At 50.0% G+C, this 12,075-nt stretch overlaps 1 protein-coding gene across 3 annotated transcripts in view; it reads right to left on the reverse strand.

Annotated features, from left to right (window-relative positions):
* The window catches only part of CFDP1 (craniofacial development protein 1), a 54,432-nt gene extending 42,385 nt beyond the window's left edge, over window positions 1-12,047 (reverse strand). For 2 of the 3 annotated variants that reach the window (XM_080552714.1, XM_080552711.1), the window contains exons 1-4: window positions 11,888-12,047; window positions 11,634-11,763; window positions 10,846-11,056; window positions 9,284-9,402 (exon numbers count right to left, since the gene is read on the reverse strand). In XM_080552714.1, the coding sequence (XP_080408840.1) occupies window positions 9,284-9,402; window positions 10,846-11,056; window positions 11,634-11,763; window positions 11,888-11,948 (521 nt within the window). In that variant the 5' untranslated portion in view covers window positions 11,949-12,047. The remainder of the gene's footprint in view (window positions 1-9,283; window positions 9,403-10,845; window positions 11,057-11,633; window positions 11,764-11,887) is intronic. The other variant, XM_080552710.1, reaches the window with a different exon arrangement.
* Between the last annotated feature and the right edge of the window lie 28 nt (window positions 12,048-12,075).

Here is a 12,075-nt window from a genome sequence, read left to right on the forward strand (position 1 = left end):
CCCCGGAGTCAGGCAAGGGCCACGCTGCCTGCCTGGTGCTGTTCCTCGCAGCAGGTGTGCGCTGCTATCCACCCGGTCAGCCCAGGCTGCACCTCAAAACCATGCATCTGAAAAGAAGCAGAGGTGAACAGCGCCTTAACAGAAATAATGCATAAAAGCGCTCATGAAATCCATGTCCTCGTAAATCCGAAGGAGTTGGTCCCCCCCAGCCAGGGCACAGGTCTTTGCCTCCCTGTTGCCTGGAGCTTCATCCACCCTAGTTTTAAGCATCCACAAGCTCTGGGTCTCTGCTCGCTGCCTCCCCTCATTTTTGTTTGCACCTCCCCAAAGGGTTACCTGCAAATTAGGGAGCACACCTCGAAGTTGAGCAATCCAGGTGAACGGACGGATGCTGCTCCTCTGTGTAAGCGTGACAGCCCTCTGACCTCATTAGCCATGAGCAGCAAGTACCCTGACAGCACGGCAGATCCCTGCAACCCCTCAGACCCTGCAAAGCACAGCACTATTCCTGTTATGGGTCCCTTTTGTTGCCCAGGGAAGGAATATTGTAGGTTCAATGAATCAGGGCTCAAAATTCACTTACAGCACGGACACAAAGGTTACACAGATCACAGCAGGAGCCAACGCACACCACGAGGCAGAAGCATCCCCGTGGAGGAAAGGCCAGACTAAGCCTGACTCAGTTTGTAACGTGTTAATGAGATAGCGAGGTAGAGAACAGCTTTGCCTTCCCTTCAGGCTAACACACAAACCCTCCTGGTTCAGAATCCGAGTTACAAAAAAAAAAAAAATCCATCTGGCAAGCTGCACTTTCCAGGAGGGGAAACCCCAAGCCCATGGGCTGCAGAGGCGGCTCTGCCAGCATCTCACCAGACTTCAAAAGCCCCTTTCTGAGCCTGGAGCTGTCAGGAACGAGACGGCAGCGTGGAGGAGAGGAAAACACAGCCAGCAGTGAAGAGCTGGGACGGGAGCTGAGGCCCTGCAACAAAGGCACAAACGGAGGGACGAAGGAGCCCCTTATTGCCCAACAGCAGAAGAGCAGCTGCGCGACCCAAAAAGGTCACCGAGCACCTTCTGTTTCCAGATTTTTTTAAAGTCAGGAAATTGTCTGAAAGCCAGGTACAGAAACAATGTCCCCTCCGTTACGCCCTGGGAAAGGGAGGAATCCTTTCTTAAGCTCTGCACTCACTCTTTCCACACGAACTACACAGGACGCAGGCAGAAAACACTCGGAGGAACCTGCAATGGGAGAAAGCAGCTGGTCATCCAGAAACTGGTGCCGTGCCCAGATCCCACAGCCTTGGGAGAGTTAGCCTGGAGGTCAAGCCGTCTTTTTGGAGATGCTTTGAGACTCTTTCCACCTTTGGAGATCCCAGCAGAGCCCTCTTTTCCATCGTACTGATTACCAACAAAAACACAGACCCAACACCAGCGCACACCAGTTGTTTCCTTGCAAGCACCAAGCCACGAGAGAAGCACGAGCTGACTTCCAGCTGGACACCTGCTCGGGCACTGCGGGATTTTCAAAAGCACGGTAACATAAGGGAGAAAGACAGGAGTCAGCATGCTCCCGAATGCCAAAAACGCCCTGGACAAGCCTGGCACTGCTCTGTGACACTTTGCAAGTCACAGCCCCTCGGTGCTTCAGTTTCCCAGCTAAGCAGAAGCCCCATCTGCACACCCCTTAATGAAAATCCTCGACAGGAGCTGTTCATTAGGCCATGCCCCTCCTCAAAGCACATTGAGCAGACTGTGACATGATTTACTTTCGGAGCGAGTGCTCTGACTTAAATTTCTGGCTGCGTTTTGTGTCACCGTCCATGAAGTTTTAATTTCTGCAGCAAACGTCTAGCGAGTGAACCAGCACAAAAAGCTCCAGCTCACACTGAAGGACCTCATCTCAGGACCCCATCACATCACACGGCATTTGGATTCCCCAAGGAAGTGCTGAAGCATCAGGGAATTGATGCACACAGAGGAAAGGTTACCAAAGCATGCCCCCGAGACCTTTTTGTTCTTAAGCCTCTTTTGAAAGGTAGCATATTTTCACTTACTGGCTCCCCAAAAAAATCAATAGCTTATTTTGAAATTGGAAAAAGCCAATATAAGCTGTGGATAGCCGAGGCATGCTCTGACCTCTAAAAATAACAATGTAAGGAGAGGAACGGGGAGGCTGCTGCCTGCACTCCACTCTGCCAACATCAGCACTTGGGGCTTGTTTGTAGAAAAGTTATCCTCACTTTTTAAGACTTCCACCTCTGAACAGCACCCCATCAATGTGCCACGTAATTCTGGGTGGTTTGACTCTGTCTTCAGGTCCCAAGGCAACATTTCCAGCCTACTGCTCAGGCTAAGTACCTGGAAAAGCTCAAAGGCAAGGTTTTTGCACTGTGCAAGCCTCATGGAAGGAGCGTTATGTCACTGGGAAGTGGTTAAAACACATTTCTCTACAAGCCCTTAGCCAAAGCAGACTGAGGAAAAAACCCTACAAACATAGCATCCCCTGTCATCAGGCCAAACCAGATCTAATGGTCCTCAACAAGGCAACAAGACTTTGGAATGGCTTTTCAAGGAGTTACTAATACTCATTATCCTGACTCTTCCCTTTTTCCTAGCTACTGCTATGAGAGCCATTGCAAAAAGCACATCAAAATCCAAGGAGTGGTTTCTTCCTCTGCCCCGATCAGCTCAGATCGTTGCCTTCCGTTTCTAACCTGACAGTGCTCATCCAGCACTTCTGGTGGAAGCTGTGTTTCACTTTCTACCCACCTGTAAGAAAGGGTTTTCCGAACACAAGGACATGTTCTCAGCTGCCTTCTCACTCGCAGGTACAATCATCACATCAAAGGCTTCTGCAAAAAAGCACTCGGGGAACACATCACACACACAGACCTTGAGCTCAAGCAGCCCTCCGCCTACATCACCAACAATCAGACGTGCACCCAAGCTGCTGATCTTCCTCCTGATTTTAAGAGCAAGCGTCTTTCACTCAGCGTTGCACAAAACCCCACGAGCACAAAACAAATGTCCGAGGTTCACACCCAGCAAGCGGCGTGAGTGTGCTGCCAACTCCGTGCTATTCATCATCTGAGCTTCCTGAAAAGCATCAGAAGGAAAGGCAAGAGTTAACGGCGTTACATGTTCTCAGAGCTAATTAGCCTAACACATCTGACTGAGCCATGCTGAGACCACAGAGCAAGAACACAGATGGACAATTACACATTTCTTCAATTATTCTCTGTGCCAGCTCTAAATCCTGAGACTGGTGGGAGCAAATTCCCTGCTCTTTTTTCCCCTTCCCTTTGAAATAAATTAACTCTACCATCCTCAGCAGTCTCCCCCCTCCAGCTATATCACCCGGACAAGCGACCCTTACCCCTTTTCAAAGCAAAGCAACAAAACAGGAGGCAGTCCCCCAAAATGCCTGGCTCCCACCCACTTTGTTGCCCAGCTTCATCACATTTGGTCTCAGTTATCACATGAGGAGCAGAGAGGACATCGCAGCTACTGAGAAGGAAATAAGAGGCTGCACAAGGATTTGGGAAAGCTCGGGCTGTTCTCAGATGTCCGATTACTCCTCCTGCAGCTCTTCCCACCTGCCCTCTCCTGAAGAGGGTTGGGATCGAGGCGGTGAAGCTCTGGAAGGGACAGCAGATCTGGGGACAGAAACAGGAGCAGAGACAGCCAAAAAAGGAACTTTGGGCATAACCTGCAGCCCTGCCTGCACAGCTCTTATGAGCAAGAGCATTCTTTTACAAAGGAGAGATGTGTTATCAGAAAAAGGGCTTTTGCCAGCACAGAAAAGCCTCCAAGAGACCCCAGAAAAGAACCTGCCCTCCACCACACCACCATCACTTCCACTGCTCCAAAGGTCCTGAATTTCACCATCAAAACAAATTACTCCAACTTAAGGCCCAATTTCAGGTCCTTCAGGTCCATCATACAAACCATCTACTCTGAATAATCTTTTTTTATTTCCTGAATCCTGAAAGTAAGATGAAAATCTCTGAAGCAGCAACACAAATTGAGTCGTGAGTTTGTCTGCCGGAACACCCTAGAAAATAACCATTTGCAAACAGGACCAGATGAAAAGTCAGATTCTCTTCCACCTCACGCTGCAACTATGGCTGGTGAAATATCAATCTCAACCAGTACAAAACCCCAGTACACAATAATTTAACTATTTGGTACATCTTCAAATTTAAATAACATTTATGTACATCTTGAAATCCCTATATTCTGCTTCAGTGTGCATTAGCCCCAGTGCTGGGGTACGAGCCCTTCCTGGCCCTTCCCAATCTATTTGGTACACAAGGGAAGCTTGGATCCCCCGGGTGCCCAGGTCACGAGGCACAGGAGACCCAAGGAACCAGGGGGCATCTTCAGCTCCAGCGTGCCTCAGTTTTCCTATTCCTAAATGGGGGATAACAACACTTCTTAAAAAGTGCTTTGAGACATGCAGTTCTGTAAGAAAGCTAAGGATTTTCTTCTCTTTACACCTGTAAAGCTTTCAAGGACTTCAAACACACATCAGAGCCTTCTGTTCCTTTGTATATACCTCTGGACTAAATGCCTCGCTAAAACCCACTTGAAAGCAGTCCCCAAAAGCAAACGATATCCGGGGAACTGGGTCATCATCTGCCCCTTGGGGCAAGAAAAAACCCCGCCATATGCTAGGTGATTTTCACGACCGAATTTAGCCTGAAAGCTGTCCCAGTGAGAGCACCGTACCCCACCCAACGTGGGCCCTTCCTGCACAGAGTTTCAAAGCAATGGTAAGCTTTAATCAGGCAAACTGAGGAATACTTTCGGAAGCAGCCTGAATTAATCAAGGAACGGGCATTTAAGAAGTGGATAAAGATTACCAAGATCAACCTGAAAAGATGAGCTTCATTCAGAGTCAGCCAAACCTCGTCCATCTGCTCAGCCTTCAAACACGCAAGTACCCGAAGAGTCACTGGACAAACATTTACCCGTTACGCAGGGTCCATAAAACAACCCCCAGCTCCCTGGCCCTACACACTGCTGGTCCGGGGCCCCGTGTCCTGCTGTTTCGGACAGGGCAGGAAGCACGATGCCTTCAGCACTCGTCGGGGGCTCAGCAGAAGGATGTGCAGCACGGAAAAAGCTACCGGCTGGATCTTTGCACCTGCTTATCTCGGCATCTCAACGGCAACAGAAAGCTTGTGCTGCAGACAGAGAAAGAAGATCTTGAAACCTTTTCCTGAAACATTTCTACACGGATCCAGGCCCAGCACCCTGCCAGCAGCCACAGCTTGGGTGACAATTCTGGCCCCAGAGGCGGTGAGAAGCCAGGAATTGCTCACATCAAGGAACACCTGCCAGACATGAGAGTGCTGAAAGAAATGGGTTCAGAGCACGCAAGCACAGCGATGATGCTCAAGAAAAGGCTCAAGGGTTAACACAAAAATCTCATCTGGGAGTCCTCCAGGGGCCAGTAGCAACCGTCTCTGAGATGCTGGCTGCTTGCAGGGAGCAGCGGCAGTGAGGACCGGAGGGGAAGGGACCGGAGAGCTGGGGTCTGAGCACCCAGCCTGCTGGGAGCTCTTCCGGATCCCAAAAATAAGCACATACGCACAGAATTATGAAACTTTCACTTTTGGGTTCTTTATTTGGAACTTGCAATTACCCCTGAGCAAAGCAGGGTCTCGAGCACAGGCCTCCCGTTCCTGAATTAGCACCTAAGCCACACATCATTACTCGCTTTGCACCTCTGCAAGTCAAATAAAGGTACACTGAGGAGGTTTCCACCTAAAATCCATTCTGTCTAACATTCAACGACCTGACTTTGTCTTTCCTTTCCAAGTTGCTGCCCTGGCTGTGACGAATACCCAGGGGCTGGGCCAGCTCTGTTCATGTGAGCTGCCTCCTGCTGCAGTCCTGGACAGACACAGAGGTGACTTTCATGGAAGGAGGGCAAAAGAACAGAACACTGAGCTCAGCAGGGGCTTAAAGAAACTGACGGCCAAGGTAGTTGGGACTGCCAAAGAGAAAGCCAGCCTCATCGCACAGCTATTGCATTTTGCAACAGGTAAACCCTGGCACCGGGGATGTGGCTCCCTGCTAATGCAACCCCACATCCTGCATCACAAGGAAAGTTCTCAAACCAGAGGCCTCAAAAGGACTTAAATCTCCTCTGGCAGGGAGAAATGTCTTGAACTCTCGTTCAGATGGTTAGCCTACCCCTGCAGTTCCCACTGCCCACAGTCACAGCCCTTTGGGTGACAGTCACCTGCTGCTCCTTATCTGTGTAAGGCCAGAAAGGAACGAAAAAGAGAAAAGCCACAACTGGAGACAACAGAAGTCTGTTACAAAGACTATTTCTAGTTCCAGGATTCAAAAGCTTTGGTTTTGCAAGACGTTACTAAATCATGCATTTTGTAAAAATTAAAAGCCGCTAAATTTAGTTCTTTATTTGGCAATTTACAACGGTCTGAACCTAAAGTTCAGCATTAGCAACCGATAAAAGCACAAACTAATTAGAACAGGCACCACTAAGTGCAACTATAATATTTAGGGGTGTTGACAGCTAAGAAAGGAATCTCTTTCACTATTCTAGTGTAACCCTGCAGCTAGAGATTTCTTTCAGGAGACTTTTACTACTCCAATCATGCAAGAGAGATCTTTCGTCTTCTTACAGGGGAAAATAAATTGTTCTGCAACATGAGATCAGGGCTAAATGATCTTCTGTTAAGGGCTTCAATGAGCAGAAATTTGTGCCCTGAATCTCAACGCTTAAATACTGATCTAAATTCTTCTCAAGCTTTCAGAAGAGCAACGCTCCAAAGTAGCCTCAAACCATTCAGAAAGGAAAGCAACAGAGAGAGCTCTCTCATTTCAGTTCTTTCAGCCCCAAAACGTGCGCACAGCTACCGTGTGTTGTCCTTTGTAACCAACAACTTGCCAGCTGCTTCCCCAGGCAAGGAAGTCAGCATTTGGTATTCAGAGCATTTGCAGCCATTAGGGTTAAAGACAACCTCCTGCTAGAGGAGAGAAAAAGCAGCCCTCTGGCACTCGCCTGCCACAGCTAAAAGCGCCCTAAAAGCACCAGCAGCTGTAGCAGGGAGAGCTCCTGACATCCTGCCCACCTAGTGCAATGCGAGGCAGAACGAACACCACCAAAGCTTCAGCTTTTAATGTGATCTGTCAGCCGCAAAAATCAAGGGGGAACACGGAAGGATTTTTCTGTTATCGGCGAGCTGCAGAAAGCAGCCTGCTGCAACTCCAGCACCAGCAGAGAGCAGCCCTCCGGAGCCCATGGCAGCTTTGTTGCTGGCTCTGAAACCTGTTGATACAACAGCTGCTGTAAACAAGAAGTACATTAGTGGTGGCTTGCAGGATTACAGCCTCATTGTTGCCCGAGCTCCAGCTTTTGCCTATTTGAAACAAGTTTAGTAGAAGCCTGTATCCGTTCCTTTGCAGATCCCCAAGGGAGACAGTCAATATCAAGTAAAGAATACCAGAAAAGCAACTGCTGCCGAAAAATATGCTTTTATCTAACTTGGAAGTTTCTTATTACAGCTATTAAAAAATGATAGATAAGATAGCGATGTTGAAACCACAACCTCAGCATTTTGGGAGCTCTGACCAAGTTCTGTTCACGTAAGGCGAGACACTTTTGGGAAGACAGAGAGTTTCCCCAATCCCTCCAACTAAAACTACCAATAAAAGCAAGAGCAGCCCTGGTAAAACTAATCTGCGCCCACCACACAAAAGCTAGAATGCCAGAATTACTCAGATGGCGGTCTGATTCTATGTATAAACAATTATTATCTGCGGCTTCTTTTCACAGAACCAGGTAAACAAGAAGCTTCAAGGCAGGCATTTTCACAAGCTCCCTGCTTTAAACAGTCCTACTTCAAAGCGTTAGTGCACAAAAAATTCCTTTCTCATGTTCTGAAGTAAGCCTACACGGCAAGTTTTCCTGTACATCCCTCCTCTAGGTGATGCACTTCTGCTCGTGTCAGGACACGGCACTCACCTACAACGCACAGCCGGACGTGTCCAGACTTCAAAGAAGGCTGCACACCGATTTCACGTGGCTCCAGAGCACCAGGAATGCAGTTCTGGTGATATGTCATAGCCCAGCAGGCTTTTGTGTGAGCCTGCAAACCTAGAGCTTCACCCATCCTCACCTGGGAGTACATCATGTTTGAAACTAACTCTTTTATTCCACGCCTCAGAAAGAGTGGGGACAAATAACAAGCTGGCTGCTGAGAGGACTGTGAATCAGGAAGCTAAACGTCTGCCTGTAATTCTGCTACAGATTTTTATACGTCCACGGGAAAAACTTCATCTCTCCCGTGCAAAAAGGGGATGATGACTCTCGCAGAAGAGCTGCAGTGGTACAATTCTTTGCCTTTCATCAGGGAACAAAGGGTATTCCTACAGCCCAGATTGTGCAGGGAAATGGGAAAGGCACTGCTATGACTCACGGCTCTCCTCAGATTTTTCAGGCAGCAATGCTGACACGGAAAGCAAGAGCAATGGAAACCCCAGCTCCTGGCTTCCTCCTCCAGATCCGGGCAGCTGAGGTGTTACTGCTGGGAACTGCTGCCCTCTGCTGTCACACAGAAGAGAGGCGAAACTCTCATCTCACAAAGCCAGATTTACAGCTGGTCAGATTTCAAAGGGCCCCATGGTTTTGGTCTTGAACCTTTACACCTTAGTTGCCTGCCCCTTTCTGTAGCTCATCCCATGGGGCCTCCTGCAAGCCGAAGAGCCTAGAGGATGATTTCACCTAGCCCATCACCTTCGCTGCAGCTGTTTCAGAGAAGCTGTTAGCTCTTAGTTCAGCAAAACACCTCTTACTATCTGCAGATCTTTGTACTGGATTGTGCACAACACCAGGGAAAGTGCCAGCAGCTATCCTGCCCTCGGCACAGGGTTTGGACTAGACTGAAGGAATAAAAAGGGCTGAAGGAATAAAATGCACGACTGTCATGCCTGCGTGGCCACATTCAATTCTCTCCTTGTCTCAACCCTCAGTGGCAGTGCCACCATTTTATACGCTGTCCACACAGGAGGCCTAAGCAAATTTAAAGGAATATTCTCAAGGTACAAAGCGTAGACCTCAGCCTTCATCTAAACATACTCCGCAGCCCTCAGGCAGAAAGATCCTGGCCTCATTTCCCTTGAGGTTCTTCTGTGCTCAGGATTAAAAGCATAAAGGAAAAAGGAGAGGATATACCACGCTTCATAGCGCGTCCCCAGCCTGCCGGCAGCAGAACGACACCCGCTCTGCACAGAGCTGCCAACTCACCTGACTTCCTCACCAGCGAAGTCAAACACTTTGGTGATTGTCACTTTTCCTGAATCTTTTGGCTTCTCGGAGTCTTTTGGTTTCTCCTGAAGCTTCTTCACATTCTTCTCTTCTTTAGCCTGTGAAATACACAAAGGAGAAAGCAGAGTAATGCACTCGGCAGCCCAGCCAAGTTACCGTCCCAAGTGGCCGAGGACCCAAGACAGACCTCAGGCAGCACCACAGTTTAGTCTGGCTGGTCAAAGCACGTCACCCACAGACAAGAAAAAGGCAAAGAGTCCCTGCTGCTAGAAGGAAGTTCCCTGTCTCGTCCCCAGGCTCTCACTGGAAGTCAGGATTTATAACAGACCCAAAATGAGAAGTGAAACTGTAATTAAATATAGGAACTGACACGAATATATTGCTGCAGTTCAGAAAGCAAGCAAAGTTCTGAAGAATTCAGTTTTCCCAAATCAAGTACAGCCAAACAGCAAAGTTGCCAGGGTGGATTAAACAGAAATACATTCACTTTTGCCCAAGAATATACGAGACCCATCAGCAGCAAAAGCAAGGCTGATCTTCACAGAGAACCCTGAAGATACCAGGCCATTTGTCAATACTGTTGAGAGGAAATTAGCTTTCTTAAGCTATTTGTCCACACTGCCTCTTTATTTACACAGTAACACCTAAAGCTTTTAACAATGCACATGAAAATCCCCAGACCTTGCATATAATGAAAGCAAAAACTTCAATTCTTGCTCAAAATCAACTACACACTGAGAAGATCTTCAGAAAACAAATCCAAATTAAGAAGTTCACAAGAAGAGCAGAGGAATTGCATCTCCGTAAGTTATTCCAGACTGCAGGGGAACTTTTAAAGACCACGCATGTTCTAGTGATCCGCACATAAAACGAGAACTGCTCAGAAGAGAACTTTTCCTCTCTCGTCTATCTACAACCACCTCAGCTGTTCAGCCAGTAACAACTGAGGTGGGGAGAAGCACGAGGCTTCAGATAAAAGGACTCTTCTGAAAGTTGCAAACTTACGCAGCGACACTTGTTCTCCAGCTTTCCAACAGTTAGAGAAAGAAGCGTCACACAACGAGAACTGTTCTCCCCACACATCGCTTGTTCAAGAGTCAAGATTTTAGTTACAAAAGACTCTTTTAGCTGACAGAGGGGCAGTGGTGCCTCTCCTCTGTGTCCCTAGCTTTGGAGCAGCGGGACAGGCACAAGAAACCACGGGGGAGAGTTGTACACACAAGGGTAACTCGGACCAAGCCTCACTGTGCTGTTTCTGTTTCACAAGGAGACTCCACCACCAGGAAGGGAAGCCACCAGGGCTCCCTGGGACACTCGAGGATGCTGACAAGCAGCTCCAAAAAATCAGCACCACCAAGTCACAGACCTCCCTGCCTGAAAGGCAACCAGCTTTGCCCGCAGTGGGGCTCCAGGCTTACAAAACAGATGGGGCAGGGACAAATCCGTGCCCTCCACAGCTCCAGCTGGAGCTGCCGCCACCCAGAACCAGCACTTTCCAACTTGAGGCCCTTCTCACATCCCCTCAGTGAAGGCCCCGGTACCTTGTCAGCTTGCGTGGCCACCGCCACTTTGGGCTTCTGTCCCACGTCGCTAAGGAAGCTGGCCCAAAGCGCGTCCTCTTTCTTCTTCTCTTCTTCTTCTCTGTCTTTTTCCGCCTGCTTTAAGTTATCCCCCTCCTCCTCTTCGTTTTCCTGAGCCTTTCCTTCCTCTTTCTCATCGGGCTCTAGCACGAGACCTCCTTTCTTCCTCTTCCTGGAAGCAGACACCCAAAAAACCACGCTGAGATCCCGCGGCACCACCCCAGAGCCCAAACTTAGGTGGGTGAAACAATACAAACACTTCACGTCCCGGCTACAGCACCTGCCTGGGAGGCTTCCCCTAACCTCGGAGGGGGGAAGCTGGTTAATTACAGGACTGCCCTGATCAGAAACCACAGGAATTAGGTGGAAAAGGCGGCGAGAAGCCCTGAATGGAGCTTACAGGTGGGCATACGGGGTGGACGTACAGGTGGATCGTGGATTCTGCAGGAACCTCCAGGCGAGGAGGCCTTAAATGTGCCCCTTATGTGCGGGGCTTTTGGCTTCCCAAATGGAAAAGAGCTAAGTTACTGTTGTTATTAACGCATCTAATTAGCCGCTGGTGAGGGCTGCAAGGCATCCCATCCTTTTAAATCCCAACGCCAACCCACAAAACACCCTGAAACGAGGCATTTCTCCTCACCGGGCATCCCGAGGGACCCCCAGGCACGCTGCACGCCCTCGCGGAGCACCGGACAGCGCAAAAAAAAACCGATTTTCGGCTAATTCACCCGGCACGGCCGGGTCCCTACCTGCCGGCGGGGCGGCGGGGGCTGCTCCTGCCGCGGGCTGCCCGCGGCCCGGCCCGGTCCCGGTCCCGGTCCCGCTGCTCCTCGTCCTCCTTCACCAGCTCGCTGCCGTCATCCTCGCTGTACTCCGCGCCTGCGGGCACAACCGGCAACGGCCCCCCGGTAATTAAACCCCTCGGTAACCAAACCCGCCGGTAACGAACCTCCCGGTAACGAACCCCGCGGTAAGCAGCGGACGCCCCGGTGGCGAGGCTCACCCGAGGGCACGTAGTCCTCGTCCTCGGCCGAGCTGTACGCCTCCTCCTCCGAGCCCGACATGGAGCCGCCGGTAACCACCGGGAGCCGCCGCCGCCGCCAGAGCGCCGCCCCCGCCGCCGCCGCCGCCCTCGAGCGCCCCCTGGCGGGGCGGACCCCGCCGCCCTCCCTCAGCCGGGGGCCCGGCCGC

The sequence above is a fragment of the Anser brachyrhynchus genome (assembly GCF_964034855.1).
Source record: "Anser brachyrhynchus genome assembly, chromosome: 12".
NCBI lineage: Eukaryota > Metazoa > Chordata > Aves > Anseriformes > Anatidae > Anser > Anser brachyrhynchus.